The sequence below is a fragment of the Danio rerio genome, chromosome 5 (assembly GCF_052040795.2).
Source record: "Danio rerio strain M-AB ecotype USA chromosome 5, GRCz13ab, whole genome shotgun sequence".
Classification (NCBI taxonomy): domain Eukaryota; kingdom Metazoa; phylum Chordata; class Actinopteri; order Cypriniformes; family Danionidae; genus Danio; species Danio rerio.
In genome coordinates, this window is record NC_141025.1 from 23,855,413 (window position 1) to 23,875,573 (window position 20,161).

Consider the following 20,161-nt stretch of genomic DNA (forward strand, 5'->3'; position numbering starts at 1 on the left):
AATTATCTCCCACACCATTACACCACCACCACCAGTCTGATTCGTTAATACAAGGCAGGTTGGATCCATATTTTCATGTTGTTGACAACAAATTCTGACCCTTCAAAAGTTGCAGCAGACATCGAGACTCATCAGACCAGGCAATGTTTTTCCAATCTTCTATTGTCCAATTTTGGTGAGCCTGTGCGAATTACAGCCTCTGTTTTCTGTTCTTAGCTGACAGGAGTGGCACACAGTGTGGTCTTCTGCTGCTGTAGCCCATCCGCTTCAAGGTTGGACGTGTCGTGCATTCAGAGATGTTCTTTTGCATACCTCAGTTGTAACGAGTGGTTATTTGAGTTACTGTTGCCTTTCTATCAGCTGGAACCAGTCTGGCCATTGAGTTGCTGTCATGTAATTGGCTAATTAAAAATTTGCATTAACGAGCATGCGATATACACAGACACACACACACACACACACACACACACACACACACACACTGAGAAAAGTTTCCATGGCAACTAGCAAAAAAACATTTGTCATTTTGAATTAGTTTTATTTTAGATTTATGTTTGTTTTTTCTATCTTCAACATTTTATTTTAATGTTAAGCATTTTTGTTTTTAGATCTAAATATGTTTATACTTTTTATTTTAGTTTATTTAGTTAAAATGGAAAATGTGTTCATGGTAACTAGCTGAAATGAAACATTTTGAATTAGTTTTTATTTTATTAAAAATTTACTTTATATTTTTTCAATTTATTTATGTATTTTTTGTAAAATTTATTACTTTTAGTTTTAAGATGTCTATTTTCTATTAATTTTATATAAAATATATAATGGTAAATAGAAAATACTTATAAAATGAATGAAAAATATTTTCATTTAACAAAGTGAAAATGGAAAATATTTTTAAGTACATTTTTGACTTTTATTTGTCCCCTTAGTAATAAAAGGTATTTCAGTTTTATCATTTAAGTAACTTTAGCAACCTTAGCTAAAGGCAGTGAAACATATTTAAATATTTTTTTCTAATTAACATATTTGTAGCTTGCATCTGCTCTCAAACGCTTGTTTATAACTTAAAAAATAAAATACAGGTAGTCATTAATGCTTGTCAGCTAATTTAGTCTTTTTAACAAAGTGTGATGTATTTTTAGCCTCTGTTTCCATCTAAAGGTCAGTGTGTGTTACTACAGATTTAGCCTTGAAAATTGAGCATATTCTCTTAGGTACAGCACATAAGAAGATCAGTCTGTCCACTTTTTTTCTCAGTACATATAAAACATTCAACAACAAAATGTTTTTTTTCTCTCTCCAAAGTTATGCTGAAGTTCGAGCGGAGAGAAGGAGAGAGTTTGGATTGGAGGAGAGCTCATCTGATATGGCCACATCCTCAATCAAAGTATGAAACAAAACCTAAGAAAAACACTTGTAAGCATTTCTGTTTGTTTGTATGAATAGTTGACGCTAATGTATCATGTTTGTTTGTAGGGCCAGGAGGTGTTTTTGGACATGTGTCCTCCTCTGGAAGCTACACGGGACAGAATCAACAGCGCTCGATCAGTGTCATCACAGAGCTCCAGAAAATCATCACACACAGCGCTCTCCGACTCCGCATGTAAGAACAAACAGAGAGCACCTTAGTAAAGAGAAAAATACAATAGATAGTCATGTGATAGCATGTGTGTGTGTTTGTGCGTGCAGCGAACTCCTCAGTGAGATACACAGAAGCATGTACGTCATCCCGGCAGTCTGCTTCCATCGGCCCTGAGAAGAGCTCCAACAGAATGACACACACTGGAACAAAGGTGCAAACAAGCATGTCAGATTTCACGTGTGTTGAAGAAATAAGGATTTCAAAACTTTTTATTTATTTTTTTTATCTTGGTTTATCAAAGAGGTGTATTTGTGTACATTATCTGGGCGAGTTGGAGTGAAGTGAGTTGCTAATATTCTTTAATAAATGTGTAGTCTTTTATAATGACAAGTGGCCAAGAATTTGCATATAATAAACTTATTAGTAACCCAGATAACAAAAGCAAAAAAGAGCAGAGAACATTATTTAAACCCTAACCAAATAGGAAACATATGGGGACATTATAGAAACATTCTGGCCTCTATTCTAAAGGTTTAGGTGTATCTAAAGTGCATAATGCAAAAGCATTGTCTGAATCCACTTTTGCTATTTTAAGGATGGAAAAATAAGATCTGAGCCATGGCGCATGGTCTAACAGGGTTGTGCTTATTCTCTTAATGAGTTATTGGTGTGTTTTGAGCACAACGTGCATTAAACCAATCAGAGTCTCATCTCCCATTCCTATTAAGAGTCAGTTGCGTCCATAGACTGTAAAATATATGGACGTAGTATCCGTGACGTCACCCATAGGTTTCTGAAGAGCGCAAAAGAAGCCACAAGTAGGCGCGGCCAACCGTCGCCATTTTGGTCACGCGTCATCACACCCACGGCGGGATACCAAACAAGGGCAAAGAGGCGGAGAGTGAGCGGAGCTACAGACACCTGCTAGCATTTAGCTTGGACCTGGTTCAGACACACTTTACTTTGGGAGAAATGCTTAATACTTTATCACTTATGACTCGTTTGTATTCTGACCACTTGTGCTTGATTGTATACTATATCAATAAAGAGTTTAGACTTTTAAAAACACTGCTGTAATACATTGAGCCACTAAACATTGTTCTTATGACGTTTTTAAACGGGAGGAAAACGCGAATTACTTCCAAACACTTCAGATATAGTCTGTGTTAGTTAATGTAAGACTATTGATAAAATCCAGCATAACACTGTATGACAACGCTTCAGATGACTGTTCTAGGGCCTACAGCTAATCAATCTGACAGATTCTGGAGTGCATTACAGCTCTAAATATAAACGATAAATGATCTTAAATAAAACAAATACATGTATAGAGATGGTATATAAGTATATAACTTTACTCACATGGGAAACGGAGGCCACGTGAATGGTTTGTGAGCACAATTAAGTGCCCTCAGCATGCCATGCCATCTAATAATTGTGGGAAACAAGTCCAAAAGACAGTTGACTGTGTAAAGCCACATAAAACAACACAGAAATACGATAAATATGCAGAGTTCCGTGGCTAATCTGCAGAGGTGACGTGACGGCGACCAGCGAGACCTAACTGTCACTCAAGTGGCCACTCCCTTAATTATGCAAACTTGATATAACTTAATATAAAGGAAACGGATGAGTAATAAAAAAATTCACCCCCCTCACAGTTGTCATGAAGGGTAATATTAGCTGTATTAACCAAAATCATTTTTGTACCAGGCTGTAAACACCTTTTTTTCTGCTGTAAAGTTGGCCATTCTAACAGTGGGCTCAATTGAAATTTGCTCTGTTTTGGAGCCAGGAGCGGCCAGGACTAGCGGAATTTCGGATGAATTGCAGTTTTAGTTACTTTCGTATTGGCTTCCTGAGGGAGAGCGGGAGGTTGCCGCTTGGTTGCGTCGCACCATGGTTCATTTGCTATTTACATGGTGGACTTTGTAATTGGAAAAACTGAACGCTTCACCTAGCACGAAAACGATTAAACAGACCATCTGCAGTGCAAGGATAAAGAATGAACCTCCTTAATTTACTTTCTCTTTACTGTACTTTTACTCTTTACTCGACACCTTTACTTTCGTGGATAAGGAAACGGTGGAAACTCACTCCACTGAAGGCATCCATTAGCCTACATATTTAATTTTGTTTGTTAAGCGCAAAGATTTGTTTCAAAACAATTTCTAGATTCAGTTCTAATTTCCAGCAAATTAATAAATGAACAATGATAACGAATTGTGGTCAAAAAACTGAGTTATATCCAAACACATGTTATATTCTAATGCCCCATATAGTGATGAATTCATCTCCAAAATCCAACAGATGGACAAATCTAAACTTCATTCATTCATTTTCATTTTAGCTTAGTCCCTTTATTCATCTGGGGTTGCCACAGAGGAGTGAGCCACCAACTTATCCAGCATATGTTTTACGCAGCGGATGCCCTTCCAGCTGCAACCCGTCTCTGGGAAACATCCATACACACTCATACACTACAGACAATTTAGCCTACCCAATTCACCTGTACCGCATGTCTTTGGGTTGTGGGGGAAACCAGAGCTCCTGGAGGAAACCCACACGAACGCGAATCCTATTTCAACGTCAGGAAATTTATTTTAAAAAGAGACTAGTGTGATAAATAATAGCTTAATTTTCATATTTGATTGATTTTTAGATTTTTGAATGGTTAAATAACAAAAAACAATTACTCACCCTCGTGTCTTTCCAGTCTCCTGAGACCTTCATTTTACTTCAGAGCACTAATTAATTTGAGATGTTTTAGATGAAATCCTAGAGCTCTCTCATACTCCATAGACAGCAATGTTCCCAAGGTGATCAAAGTCCAGAAAATGAGCTGAGAACTTTTTCAAAACATTCGACGTAATTTCAGTGGTTTAACTGTAGAACAAATATGTATTTACCATTTTGTATGTTTTGACAAAGTTTTGGTTTTTTTTTCTGGTTTTTTTTCTATGAAGATGAATGAAAGTCTTAGCAGTTTTGAACAACATGAGTGTGAGTAATTAATAACAGAATAAAATTTTGGGATGAACTTTTAAGCTCTTGTAATTTCATATCAGTTAAATGTAATATTAAGCTAATCGCTAAACTAGTTTTCCTTTTTTTATTATTTTCTTGCATATTTTTGCATTGTCATATTGTTTATTCTTTTTAAAATATGGAAGTCTCTTACAGTTTGGTCTCTCTCTGTGTATTTAGACCCTGATTCAGAGACAGAGCTCTTCAGAGCCCCCGTCACTCTCTCCGTCCTGCAGTCAGCATTCAGCCATGGTCAGTTCAATCCTAACTTCTCCTATTCTCCCTCTCTTCCTTCCCACCTGTCCCTCTTTCTCTTTATCCTTAAGTAGAGCTGAAGTCTAACGTTTGTTGTAATCTTACAGCTTATGGTGAGTAGACTAGATTTTTTCCTTTTGTTTGAAGTGTCAATTCGGGCTGAACCACAAAACCTGCTGGTGCCCCTGCTGTAATAATAGAGCTGGGCGATATGGCAAAAATGCAATCTCAAGTATTCATTTCTATATTGAACGGTAACAATATATATATTTTTATATACGTTTTTAATGCTTCCACTTTTAAAAGAGCATCCCAACCATGACTGCTGGCGGAAAGTGAACTGTTGGCAGGAAAATGAAACGAGAGCCCGAAACAATACTGGGTGACGCAGCATGACCTATTTTCAGCCGATAATTTTCAGCTATGAAAAATCTGATAAATCTCTAATATCAAGTCAATTATAGATTACTGTTGTTGCATATTTCGGCTGCTTTATTGGTCCTTAGGATCAATATTGAGTAAAAATGTTATATCATCGTTATCAACATAAATTTGATCACCATTCAATATGATATCATTCATCGGCCTTGTCCTGAAGAAGAAACTTTGCACATACATGTCAACTTACACTAACCTTAAATTAACAGTCTACTTATAATCTAATGAGAATTAGTTGGCATGTAGATGCAATGTAACTTCAATTCAAAAAACGGACCATCAAAATAAAGTGTGATCAAAATATTTAAAGGGATAGTTTACCCCAAAAAATCTGATATAATATAGATGTCAGTGGCTGCTTTTTTCTCCAGCATTCTTCAGAATATATATTGTTTTGTAGTGGTGTAAAGGATCACAAATCTCACCATTTTGATCACACTGACTTTTGAGTCACGAATCAGACCATTTTTCGGATCAGCACACAATGTCATTTGCTTTCCATTTATACAACAATATTACTGCAATACCATTGGTTTTAACAAACAGAACTTAGAACCTGTAGATTTAATAAAAATTAAAATGAAGGAACAACCAGCTGAAAAAAAGGAAAATATTCATTATGAAAAATAATCTTTGCTACTGTTGCTGATGATGCTAAATATAGAAATCTAACATCTTGTACAACAGATCATATTTATTATTATTAATGATTTAACAATTCACTCATAAAACTTCATGTTTTATTATAGGTGGATCAATTTTTCAGTGACATAATTTTGATGGTTGTCTGTCGCCACCTATTGGTTAAACAATGTAATTGCTACAGCATTCACAAGCATCAAATTCCATTAAATGGTGATAAATGTCTGAACAAATGATAAATCTGAACTATAAACTGTTCTCCCACTTCTTTTTTTATTTAATTGTTTGTAACTAAATGGAAAAGTGTAAAAACTGAATCTCTTTAACACAGATTTGAATGCAGCGCTTCGAAGGATTAATAAACATATGCAGGATTAATAAACATATGCAAATCATTATCATTTATCATTCATGTTGCGTGGGTTTGAATTTTGATCAAGATCTTTTCATCTTTAATTGTGCAGCTTTACACTGAATTCTTTAATTTCTCAATTTATTAAATGTTTATTTGAGTGATTTTTGGGTTGATGAAATTAATTCATCACTTCATGTTTATTTCTGAGCTAGATATTAATTAACAGTCACACACATCTTTACCGAAGCCTCTTTACTTGACAGTTGGTCTTGCATGTCTGCCATATTTGTAGTTTATTTACACTTTTCACCCATGTTTGTATTCTGATCGAATTTATGTCCAATGTACTGTGGGCGATATCAGCGGTTAGAGTATGGATGCTTCTACACTTAAAATTTTGACCAGAAGTAGAAGACCATCCGGGATTCTTCGGCATACTCTTTTTAACATTCTATAATGTGGACATACTAATTATATTTTTAAATACTATTTAGGACAGATAATATGCTAATTGGGATGCAGCAATTGTTAGAAAATATTATCAAACCCTTACAAAATAAAACAAATATTAATATTGTACTCAACCACATACCTCATGAATCCAGCACATCTGTTTTTGTCAGAAACCTGCCATTTTTTTAAGTGTCTTCATTTTTTCCATGGCTGTATATTTGTAATATTGGCTTCAAAATCTGAAGATAATTGATTTGGACTCTATTGCATTACACATTGAATAGCTATTTTAATGTAGTCACTTATGAATTCTGTGGAAACAATAAGCAGTTTTGAGAGAAATTCAGTTTCCAGAAGGTGAAAAAGAGGCATGTGTGTCTGCTCTGGACGCTTTTTTCCTGAGTGTGTGTTCTCTGTGTTGTGTGTGTGTGTGTGTGTGTGTGTGTGTGCTACAGACTCAGTCCCTGTACAGCTTCCAGCAGCCTCAGTTAGGTGTCATGCATCAGCTAAAGGAGCAGCTGGAGGAGCGAACGCGGATCCTACAGGCCGACATCAAAACACAACAGCAAGAGCTGCACGACATTAAAGAGAAGCTGCAGCTCGCCAACCTACAGGTACAACACACAAGAGTGCAAGAGTGTATGGATGTTTCCCAGTGATGGCTTGCAGCTTGAAGGGCACCCACTGTGTAAAACATATGCTGGATAAGTTGGCGGTTCATTCCGCGATGGCGACCCGAGATTAATAAAGGGACTAAGCCAAAAAGAAAATGAATGAATGGAACTTATTCTGACTTTATATATCACCATTAGTAACACGGTGTGTTTGAATGGCTGTGTTTGCAGATGTTACTCCAGCAGCCGATACAGGGAGAGTTTGCTGGTTCTGGTCCACAGCAGCAGGGTCCAGGCAGGCCGGCTCAACAAAACACACACCCTAAACCTCAACACTGTGTTTCACATTCATCACACACACTACAACCCAACAGCTCATCCACTCAGGTATTCATCATACATCTCACTCAGGCACACAAGCGACTCCCTCCAGACACATACAGTAATGGTTGTCTTGTGTGTTTAGGGGCAGCAGAGGCTGGTTCAGGCTGGACACATGCAGGCCGTCAGTGTTCCAATGCAGACACACACCAGTCTGACCACACCCTTCTACAGCAACCCCATGATGTTCTCCCCCAACCACGGACACCGAAGCCAACATGACACACACTGCCAAAGAAACACACACGCCGACTACAGCCAGGACGGACAGCTACGGTAACAGCCTAAATACAAAACATATGTCTATTGATGTGTCTGACGTGACAATGCTTGCAAGATTCTTCTTATTTTGTTCCTCTCATTCTTTCCAGTCAGTAAAGGTTTGTGTTTTTGTATGTTGCTCAATGAGCTACAACTATGGAAAATGCGGAAGTAGAAACATTAAGAACATTTCTCCATCAGTTTCACAACACGTGTGCTGAAAATACTCAAAACACAATCAAATACAGAAAATCACTAGATATTTACAGCACAACCAAATACAGAAAATAAATTATCATACTGCAAAAAACAAATTGCAAGCAACTCAAATATTTACCGTTTGCATTACAAGTACAGACAAGCATTAAAAGAGCACACCACAACAATTTCATTTCATTCATTCGCCATATCGCTGCATGGTAGTTTTATATGCATGTTCCCTATTAACTTACTATTCAAAGGGTAAAGCCCTGGTCAGATCACATGAGTTTGTCACAATTTCCACACAATTTCCTTGATGTAGGGGGTCATGGAAATTCGTGAACAACAAAAGGGCATCTTGACACAAGATTAAATCATTTCTTCTTGTGTAATGTGGCATAGTTCACGTCAACTGATATCATGTCTGCAACGCTTTATGACACCATCGCAGAAAGTCTAGCATGTCTACTTTTTTTCCCCATTCTTCATGACTAGTTCCGACACTGTGCAATAGGAGCACACAATTTCTCGGTTATATCAGCGGGTGCTGCCATTAATGCGCTGGTCAGGTAATCAAAACAAAAAAAGGCTGCATTGTTTACTTATGCAAACTTAAACTACTTTTTTTTTTAAATGCTAATAATTTCACCTGACAGACTGGCACAAATATACAGACATCTTCATTCTCACAATGAGTTAGTGAGTTCTCTCAGTCTTTCAACAGAGTTTGTTCTTCCGAGGTAATCTGTGAACATGTTTGGTGCTCCGAATACATTGTAAAAGCATTTCATTAAAACAAAGCAGTCATTAACAGTGAAAAAGTTTAATATAGGCTTCTCTGAAACTGTGAATTTTTCACTTTAATTTTATTTAGGCTACATTATTATTTTATTTTACAAACCAACACAATCTCATGGCAATTCATGTTTTGGCAAATAGCGTACTGGTTTTTAAGTACTTTACCTCAAATGTTATTCGTTACTCTTGATTATCTAGTAGATAAAGGACCAAATAATACATTAGAATTAAGAAACAAATTATACCAAATGAAATTTGTTTCAAAATGATATTCTTTCCTAGAAAAATAAACAAATTATATTGTTTGTGCCTGTCCTCTACTCATCTGTGCGGCTGGATGATTTGTTTCGCTCTGTGGAAAATGAGGATTTAATTAATGCTTCACTGTAATTGTTGTATCACAAACCTCATTTTTTAATATGTCATTGTTTTAGGGATTATTCTTTGAGCCTCTGATTTTTTCCTTGGTGCTGTTGTGCTTTCATTTTCTCCGTCTCACTAGCGTGAAGTTCATTGTTTAATAAGCAGGAAAATGTACTGTACATTAAGATTTCAAAGAAAGTAACTTGATATTAAAAAAGTTATCATAAGTTTAATCCTATCCATGCTCTTAAATAATGTAGCCTAGTTGTCAGCAAACATTGTTGTTTATTGAGATTGAAATAATTAAGATAAGAAATATTGTTATAGCAACACTTGTGACTGCTTTGGGAAATAACGCTTGTCTGAGATGTCATGGGATGACTGATCGTGAAGGAATGTGTAGTCTGGCACATTTGTTACCCACTACAAGACGAGATTTTATCAAGACAAAATTACATAATCTGACATAGTGACTTTTGTAACCGACAATAAAAATTGTGTGATCTGACCGGGGCTTAACTCACAGGATTAAACGTGTGTATATTATTAAACGTGTGTATATTATCTCCTTATCTATGTCATACAGACAGGATAGCTGATTTTCTTTGGTGTTGTTTTATAAAAAACAATGCACACAAAATCTGAAGGCCTCTTTAAAATAATGTAGATACAGTGTGGCAATTATGGTAATTTTCCACTGCAAGGTACACCTTACCATTGGGGACTTTTTCGCTGCATTCCATACCTACTATAGTACCTGGTACTTTTTTAGAACCACTCTGGGTGAGGTTCCAAGCAAGCCATACCATTACCAAAATGTAAGGGACACACGATGCTGGTCGCAGAATCATAACTACAAGCATCATTTCCTTTATGATTTTTGTTTTTGCAAACATCTTTTACGGCTTAATCAACAGCTTATTGCTAAGAGAGAGGAGGATGAGAGGGTGTTTAAGGCTACAGCTCTTTAATGTACTGTACTAATTAGCTGTTAGCTGTGAACAGACAGTGTCATTCAAAGCGTTGAAGAAAACAGAATCCATAAAAGCAAAGGAACAAAAAAAATGTGTTTACATTAATACGTTTTAGTTTTAAAATAGTGTTTTAAATGAAAATGATACACGTCCACACTGGCTTTTCATCTAGCATTTCTAAAAAGTTCTCCATCCACACTATTAGCGGTGAAAACGCATGATCATACACACACTCTGTCATGCACTGCTGAGCTCCAGGCAGTCAATAGGTGCTTTGAGCACACCTCCCCAAGTGAGAGCAGTGCATGTCAGATAGTTCATCAAGAATCTACTGCTGGATCTCATCTCAATATAGTTGTTAAATTTAACATTTAATTAATCTTGTCTCTATCTAACGACTCTTTGGTCTTTTGAATCTATTTCTTGTTCCCAGGTAACAAAACATAAGTAAATATATTACATTTATGAAATCAAGTACACTGATTCTGCACAGTTGACTAATAATACTATATATAATAGAATTATTGATTGCTATTATTAAAACTGATATTTAGCAAAAGAGACTTTCTTATTTTTCAATGAAAATTAAAGGAGGCTGTTTAGTTATAGGCTTCGTTTTGTCATTAACATGCACACAGTGAAGATGACGGTCATATAAATATGTAGCTACAGGACGCCTAAACATTTCTGGTGTCTGATATGTTGTTAATATCAAAATGAGAATAGACAGTTCCTTCTATCATGTTTTCATTTTATTGTTAAGAAGTAGCCAGGGTGATGCGAATGACATTGTAAAGTACAGTTACCTTTGAAGATTTACCCGATGTGTCCTCGGGAGTTTGTTTTCTATATCAAACTTGTGAAGTCTGAACAAGGAAAGGATTCAAGACTGAACTTTGTGTACTTAATATTGAAAAAAGGCCCCAATCATGTCTGTAGCCATGCCATTATTTTCAGATGTCTCCGATTTCCCCATCCACACTAACAAGGAGCAGTAGCATTTTTTTAAATAAAAACGGCTTCTCCAGCATTTCAAAATGCTCAGTTTTCAGGGCTTAAAAACTCAGGGGAAGTGTGCACTGGAAGCATAACCATAGCAAATTTATACATTTTAAAACTAAAACGTATTAATGTAAATGGCATCTAAATCAAACTACAAAAAAAAGCCTGAAGTCACATATTAGCAGACATGGTGACTGTAGCCCCTTTCACACATACACACCTTTCCGGAAAATTGCCGGAAATTTTCCGGAAAGGTTGTATGTGCGAACAGGTCCTTTTTGAAAATACCGGTAAATTCGTTCTGGCTATTTTCCGGAAAGAGAAGTTGTAACATTACCGGCAATTTGCCGGAATGCTGCGCTGTGTGAATGCAGAAGGAAGATTCCCGTAATAAGCGCGTGCACGTCTAGAACGTGCTGACGTGAGACGTCTGCTTTAGCCAATCACAACAGTCAGATGCATTTACGTCCGCGCGGTTTGTGAGGATAAAAGCCTTTGAATATTTTTCCAGACACATTTAGCTGCTAGAAGTTAGTCAGATCACGTTTATATGTTCTTCTTAATGCCAACTGTGTAAATAATCATCGATGAGATGCTTATGATAAGCCGTTGTTTGTTTACCTTCAAGCTTTGCGTGCGCCTATGAGGGCCTGCACACGCACAAATTATGAACATCTCGACATGCGAAAGTGATCCTGCGAAAGTTGTTCACAATATTGATCATCCACAGAGTTTGTAATTTAGTCAAATGTTTACAAATACAAGCGCAGCGGTTTAAAGCTCATTTGTGGTGAATGATGTCAGAATTTACCGGTATTTTGGAATGGATGTGTGAATGCTCTTTTCCGGAAAATTTCCGTAACGTCCTCGCCTGTGTGAACAGCGCTTTTTTGAATATACCGGTAAAGTCGTTCCGGAAATTTTCCGGATATTTACCGGTATCACTGTGTGAAAGGGGCTTGTGTCTGGACAAAACCAGATTAAATTGTATTGCGAATGTAGTGATTTAAAACAGATACTGATTGTTCTGCACAGCACTGTATTATATGTGATGTTTTCTGCTTGATAGGATGCTGCTAAACCAGCCAATGCAAACACTTGTACAAGACAGCAATGGGGGGCCCCAGTCTTCCCAATGCACCTCAACTATTCAACAAACCAAGTGAGTGTGTGACAGCATGATGGCCTCTTTTTCAAATAAGGCGAAAGTCATTTGCAAAGTTGCAAGATCTCGCTTTACAAAAGTAGTCTGGTTTTCTGCATACGCTTATGTTGTTGTTTTTGGTGTTGTTTCAGATATCCTCTGGAGCAGCAGATGATGGCTCCTTCCTTCCCTGTGCAGCAGGTGAACTGTAACGCTGTGCTAGTCCCCTCCCCCGTCTTCACCTCACCAATCATGATCCCCCATAATAGTTTCATCACCCATCAGACCACCCCCACCTACACGACTCACCCGCCGGTTGCCCCACACAGCTTACCACTACAGCAGCCTCAGCAGTTCTTTCAGGTAAAGAAACACTAAATTCATTCATTATGGTTTGTCAGTTTGTAGGCATAAACTGAATAATGCCATATTACAGGGGTGCCAAACTCATTTTCACTGAGGGCAGCAACAAAAGGGCCTTTTATTAATGTAAGACTGTATAAATATCACTAATCTTTTGAGTGGTTTTAAATAATTGCCTTTTTAATTCATTTTAACAAATTAAAGTATTTTAAGTTATTTTAAGTTATTATAATTTAAGTTATTAGTTCATTTATTAGGTTAGAAAACTTGCATTACTCCATCAAAGTAACAAAACAATGACATACACTTACCGGACACTTTATTAGGTACACCTGTCCAACTGCGCATTAATGCAAATTTCTAATTAGCCAATCACATGACAGCAACTCCATGCATTTAGGCATGTAGACATGGTTAAGACGATCTGCTGCAGTTCAAACCGAGCATCAGAATGGAGAAGAAAGAAAGTGATTTAAGTAACTTTGAACGTGGCATGGTTGTTGGTGCCAGACTGGCTGGTCTGAGTATTTCAGAAACTGCTGATCTACTGATAATTTCAAGCACAACTATCTCTAGGTTTTATAGAGAATTGTCGGAAAAAGAGAAAATATCCAGTGAGCAGAAGTTCTAAGGGTGTGTTAATGTTGATGCCAGAGGTCAGAGGAGAATGGCCAGACTGGTTCCAGCTGATAGAAAGGCAACAGTAACTCTTAATAACCACTCGTTACAACCGAGATATGCAGAAGAGCATCTCTGAACACCCAACACATCCAAGCTTGAGGCGGATGGGCTAGAGCAGAAGAAGACCACACTGTTTGCCACTCCTGTCAGTTAGGAACAGGAAACTGAGGCTAAAATTTACACAGGCTCACCAAAATTGGACAATAGAAGATTGGAAAAACGTTGCTTGGTCTGATGAGTCTCTATTTCTGCTGTAACATTCGGATGGTAGGGTCAGAATTTGGCGTCAACTACAGTAAAGCATTGATCCATTCTGCCTTGTATTAATGGTTCAGGCTGGTGGTGGTGGTGGTATAATGGTGTGGGGGACATTTTCTTGGCACACTTGGGCCCATTAGTACCAATTGATTATTGTATCAACACCACCTGAGTATTTTTGCTGACCATGTCCATCCCTTTATGACCACAGTGATGGCTACTTCCAGCAGGATAACGCGACATGTCATAAAACGTGAATCATTACAGACTGGTTCCTTGAACATAAGTTCACTGTACTCAAATGGCCTCTACGGTCACCAGAACTCATTCAATAGAGCACCTTTGATGTGATGGAATGGGAGATTCACATCATGGAATATTTCCAGTACCTTGTTATATCTATGTCACTAAGGATTAAAGCAGTTCTGCATGCAAAAAGGGGTCCAACCCTGTACTAGTAAGGTGTGCCTAATAAAGTGGCCAATGAGTCATTAGCTTTCTTCAAATTCTTGTCACGTTTGAGAGAAGCAGAACTATGGAGCAACAATTGATTTTGAGCTTAGTTTCAAAACAAAAAATCATTGTGGTAGATTAATTTATAGTCAATATATGACATAAAGCAGCATGGATGTTTATTTTATGCTGGGTTCACAACAAAGGTGAAGCACGATGTCACTCATTCTAGATTACTTGCAGGATGCTTTTTACCCCATGTGAATTTTCTGCTCAAGTTGAATATCTTGAACACGGGATTGAAGTGACGTCACGCATTCTGCGTCAAACGCACCACCCAGTACAACTCCTGCAAATGCTAATATTTGTATTTGGTGTAAATCATATGCTCCTGGGGGCACATAAAATAATATGGGTGGTAAGCATGGGATGATAACTGATTTCAAGTTCACCGCAATTTGGTTTAAGTCATAGTTTTAAAACCACAAGGTATATGTACGATTTTATTTGATTGTTTACATATTGTGAAAGATAAGAATTGTATGTATTTATGGCAACAGTATCTCCTGCAGCATCGGAGCATCCACATCAAATGCTACTGGTCAGTCCACAATTCAGCAAACATTTGAAAAAAAAATCACTTATCACCTACATGTATGACAAGCATGCTATGGACCTGAACAGTGCAGTATTGTGTTTTATCCAAGGTTATTATACCATCAGAATCTTATACCGGCCCATGCTTAGCCTAATGGAGGCCGGATTTGACCCCTTTGGCCTTGAGTTTGACACACCCCCTGCTATATTGTGTGATTGATATTAACTTTCTCGGTTTGTCTCCTTTAGATGCAGCCTCAGGGTCTGATTCACGGCACTCCCACTCAGGCCTTATTCCACACCCCTAGTGTTCCACAGCAAAGCACTGTGGGATACGTACAGCCACAACAGCAGCAGCAGCAACAGCAGCATCATCATCACTCCCAGTCTGGCAACCTGTCGGACTACAGAAACATGCTCCCTCGGTAGCCCCGCACCACGGGACAAGCCAAGAGGCTGCTGGGAAAGCGCGTTGAGCGATTAGCTCTGAAAGGTATGATGGGAAGGGACTCTCTCGGCTCAGGGGAAGGCTCATTCCCGAGCCAAACCAAATCGAGAAAGCCAAAGTCCCTCAAATTCCCATGACAGCATATGATGGTGATAACGCCACGAGGCTCAAGGGCTCGGCCTGGCCCAGACTGCACGCAGAGGATGCTGGGATATGTAGGAAGAGCCCACGGGGCGTGACCCAGGGGCGAGACGGGGGTCACAGCAGTCGAGCACATGCTCCGATCGATTGATAAAGGACAGAAAGCCATGGAGGCTTGTAATGTTACAGCTGGTTGACGTTATCTAGACTTTTCAATAGACAAATCTATGAATCAAGTAATGCCTTGACAGAGCGTAAACTCGCTGCACGTGCTGTCACATGTTCTGTTCTCACACTCGTTCTACAAAAGAAAACGCCCACAAACAAATCAACTGCTTTCATTCATCATATTTCATGTGCTGAAGGGAAGAGCTAGGCACAGTTCAGCGAAGACCCAAATCTATTTCAAAAACACATCAATTTGGCGTCCTGTTAACGTGCGTACCAGGTTCAGTCCCCTCCTGTTGTTACGTTAACAGAAAGAAACTTGAATCACATTGTACGTTTCAAATGTAAACGATTTAAAAGTTGGCACTAGGGCAAAATTTCCTGCTGTTGAGTTCGACTCAAACCCTGTTACTCTTTGTTTCTGGATTCACTGTACTGTATATATAGTTCCTCCACAAAATGAGTTCTGAATGACCAGATTTCAGTAGCTGTATTTCAATTTTGGTGTCTAAACCAGGAAACTCCTCAGGAGAAGGTTTTCGAATGGTTTTGATTTTTTTTCAGACGTGCATGTGGTCCGCATGTCAATTTGATGTCATGTCAGCACGATGGATGTGCTGTAATGTTGAGTTTCAGTATTACACAGGGTTGAAGCTCTGTCTAATTCATGCTTCAGAGAAGAGGACTTTGCGATTGTTGTACGGTGATGGGTTGAAGCGCTGCTGCAGTGTAACTGTGCACAGATGAAGATAAAATTATAGAACGGCTCGAATGACTGAAGGCAATCATGATGTCTGGTATGTGAAAAGGAAAAGGTTTTGATCTGCCTGTGTCGTTTGGACTGTGTTCCACAAATATAAGTCAAATATTAGCAATTGTTTTTCCATTTTATTTTATTTAAAAAATCTATTTAATCTTTAGGGAGTTGACACATTAGTGTCAGGCAAAGGGCGAAACTTGATATTCTGGAATGTTGTGAACACTCAGACAAAAACAAACAGAAATATATATATATATATGACAATCATAATTCATTTCTTCTTTGCTGCGCTTTCCTCTGTCCTGTCATGCGTTGCACATCTAAAGACTGGTGCTGATTATTTTATTTTTTTAAAACTTAGAAAATTCTGTTCAAGAGAGTCTAAGATCATGTGCCCTTCTGCATGTTGTGCAATGCGAATCAAAAAAACAGAATGTGTGTAATTTATATTTATATACGAGATTTTTTGGTTTCTAGTCATGTTAGCTTTCTTGTGTTCACAAGAAAAACTTCATATTAGTAAAAGCCAGTGTGCTGCTTGAATGAAAACGGAAAGTATTTTTGTATGAAATATCCTTGACATTCCTTCAGTCACTGAAGTGTGAAAGTCCCAGACGCGCTCAGGTGTGACGTCTTGGCGCAGACGTCTGGAGTTTGCTAATCTTTTGATCAAATCAGATGTCTATTGCTGATCAAACTACACTCAAAGGAAGCACTCCAGAGATTACTTTATACACCTTCTAATATCAAATTTCCCATTACTGAGAGCTGATTGACGTCCTCATTTGAACTGTTTCTCAAAGGTTTATGAACGACGTAACTGCTTCTTCTCAGCGTTTAGTTCTGCCTCCCCTGAGTGCACTAGAGAAGATGAGGAAGATGTTTAGTGGGTTTGTGTTTTAGATGCTGGTTAGACACAAACAGCACAGATTATGACGTGCCAGTGCCTCTTGTTTAATCACCTGCTGTTCTGAGATTAGCATTGGCTAACAAAAAATGCTTTTTATTGCTATAGACATAAGAGAAACTATTATTTTTGAGTCAGATTTAACTTTTTATTTTTTCAGGGGAGCATTTTGGCTGGTTACTAGATGGTCATTATCTGGTAACATCTAGAATCAGTTACCAGTGTAGTCTATAGAAATTTGATAGATGGAATTATATGCAAATGATATACTTGATATACAAGTTCATATTTGGATTTCATATGATACATATATTAATATGTCAAATATATGTAGGAAACATATATTTCGAAATATTGCAAAAATGGCCATTTAATTTTTTTTCCAGTCTTTGGAATTTGAAATATGTAAATATATTGCTAATATAGAAATGTATAGCTAATATATTTGAACATATATGAATATATTGAAATTCCAATGGTTTACAAAAAAATGTAACTTTTTTTTTTGCAATATTTTAAAATATATGTTATATACAGTTATGTCCACAAATATTGTGACATCAACACAATTCTAACATTTTGACTATACACCAACTCAATGGATTTGAACTGCAGACTGTCAGCTTTATTTAAGGGGTATTTACATTTAAATCAGGTGAATGGTGTTGTTTTCTGTGGTCTTCCAGGATTTTTGGTGTTGTTTTGGCCACACCTAATGCTTCTGCTATCTCTCTGATGGGTAAGTTTTGATTTTCAGCCTAATGATGGCTTGCTTGACTGATAGTGACAGCTCTTTGGATCTCATCTTGAGAGTTGACAGTAACAGATTCCAAGTGCAAATTCCACACTTAAAATGAACTCTGGACCTTTTATCTGCTCATTGTAATTGGGATAATGAGGGAATAACACACCTGGCCATTGAACAGCTAAGAAGCCAATCGTCCAATTATTTTTGATCTCTTAACTAGTGGCAGGCACATATGAAAACTGTTGTAATTCCCACAGCGTTCACCTGATTGGCAGTTAAAGCATGTCTTGTTTGTTTTATTTCAAATCCATGTGTTAGTGTACAGAGCCAAAAATGTTAGAATTGTGTCGATGTCCAAATATTTATGGACCTAACTTTATAAATATTAGACATGTATGCAACATATATTTCAAAAACTTGAAAAATAGCACATTTATTCACATTTTTTCAATCATTGGAATTTGAAATATGTACAAAAATGGCTAATATAGAAATGTACAGCTAATATATTTAAACATCTGAATATAAAGAAAGTCCAATGGTTGACAAAAAAGAAACATTTTTGCTATATTTCAAAATATTTGTTACATATATTATATATTTTATGTATGTGAAATCCAAATATGAACTTGTATGTTATATATGTTATTTACATGAATCGCTTTTATGTCAGAAACAGATATAATCAGTTTTTTCCCAGTAGACTTTTCAAAATAAGCATAAATAAATCCAAAAGTTGCAATTTAAGCCAATCAGATGCAGTTCAAGTGTTCGCCATTTTACAGTGTGCATTGTTCCTTAAACAAAATCTTCTTCGTCCCTTCATCACATTTATTACCCATTTGTGATGTTTCTATTATCATTTTCCCAGCCAGGCTCAAACATTTACCCTCAAATGTCTCTTGAGTTAAAGGTTTGATTGTTTTGCAGACGTCCATGTTTTTTCACAGTGTTGTTTGCACATGCGGATGTTTGTGTCTTTGCTCTTTCTGTTCACTGATTGGGTGGCGAGTGGTAGATGAGAACTATGACTCTCACTTTTTTCTCTTATGGTCCTGTGAATCTCTGCTCTGGTTTTGGAGACTGCACTTTATTCTCTTTCCCGTCTTTATGTCTTTTACTCTCTGGCCTGGATTTATACCCCAAAAGTGTCTGTTCTGATGAGGTTTTAGGCCTCATGGGTTTGTGTGAGTGTGTGTGTTGTGAGTGTATGTATGTGTTGTTGTGTGTTACCTGATCAGGTGACATCACTCTTGCCATGGGTGGCGAGAGCGTCAATGCATTTATATTGTACCAGGTGAGAGATGGAAAACGATACCTGGCATAAAACAGCCATCTCTGCTGATACTCCGCAGAAAACACATGGAAGATGTTGTAATATAAGACATACAAAAAATGTTTAGAAAATTATAGTTGTTTATTTTATAAGATGTCAAATAGATTTAAATAAATTTATATACAGTGTATGATCTGAAAGAAAAAAAGAGGTATTTTGTAACAGATTAATTATTGAAGTGTCTTACTTTGGGGGGACGTAAAGCTTTCTGTTTGTCAGTTCAGCGAGTTGATGTTGCACAGTCCATTATGTATGGCTTGTTTGTCCTTCTTCTACTCTTCTTTGTACATATACCATCACAACAAGCTTTAACATATTGTTAATAATGTTTTAAAAGAAATTAATAATAAAAAAGTTTACATTCTGAAACTGTTTGGATGCTTTATGTTAGTGGCCCGGGGTTATTTTTACTTCAGTTCAGGCCTATGGTGGAGTTTTTAGTATGAGTTAAACACAAAGTAAACACCACAGCATTTCTTAATATTGTTGCTGACCATCTCAATCTGTTTACCACCACAGTGTAGCTATCTTGTAAAGGCTTTTTTCATGGTCCTGTCATCTTAATATTGATGAAATCTCTAAAGAATGTTTCCAGCACCTTGTTGAATCAGTTCCATATAACATTAAGGCAGATTTGAAAACAAAAAGGGCCACTTGGTGTCAGCAAGGTGTACTTAAAAATACACATGAATCTGAAAACCAGTTATAATTCAGTAACAAATAGAGTTTTCTATGGCTGGACATCATCATATAACTGTTTTGGTTTTGTATATGTAATGGATACCGTATCGACTGCTGTTGTCACAGTTAG

General features: G+C 37.2%; 1 protein-coding gene across 3 annotated transcripts in view; it reads left to right on the top strand.

The window, feature by feature from the left end:
- npas2 (neuronal PAS domain protein 2) overlaps nt 1–19,719 on the top strand; it is a 127,280-nt gene extending 107,561 nt beyond the window's left edge. For 2 of the 3 annotated variants that reach the window (XM_087251380.1, XM_087251381.1), the window contains exons 14-23: nt 1,306–1,387; nt 1,477–1,603; nt 1,690–1,793; nt 4,790–4,861; nt 7,208–7,366; nt 7,598–7,753; nt 7,833–8,023; nt 12,416–12,508; nt 12,643–12,853; nt 15,092–19,719. In XM_087251380.1, coding sequence (XP_087107506.1) covers nt 1,306–1,387; nt 1,477–1,603; nt 1,690–1,793; nt 4,790–4,861; nt 7,208–7,366; nt 7,598–7,753; nt 7,833–8,023; nt 12,416–12,508; nt 12,643–12,853; nt 15,092–15,271 — 1,375 coding nt within the window. In that variant the 3' untranslated portion in view covers nt 15,272–19,719. 3 annotated transcript variants of the gene reach the window in all.
- The last annotated feature ends 442 nt before the right edge of the window (nt 19,720–20,161 follow it).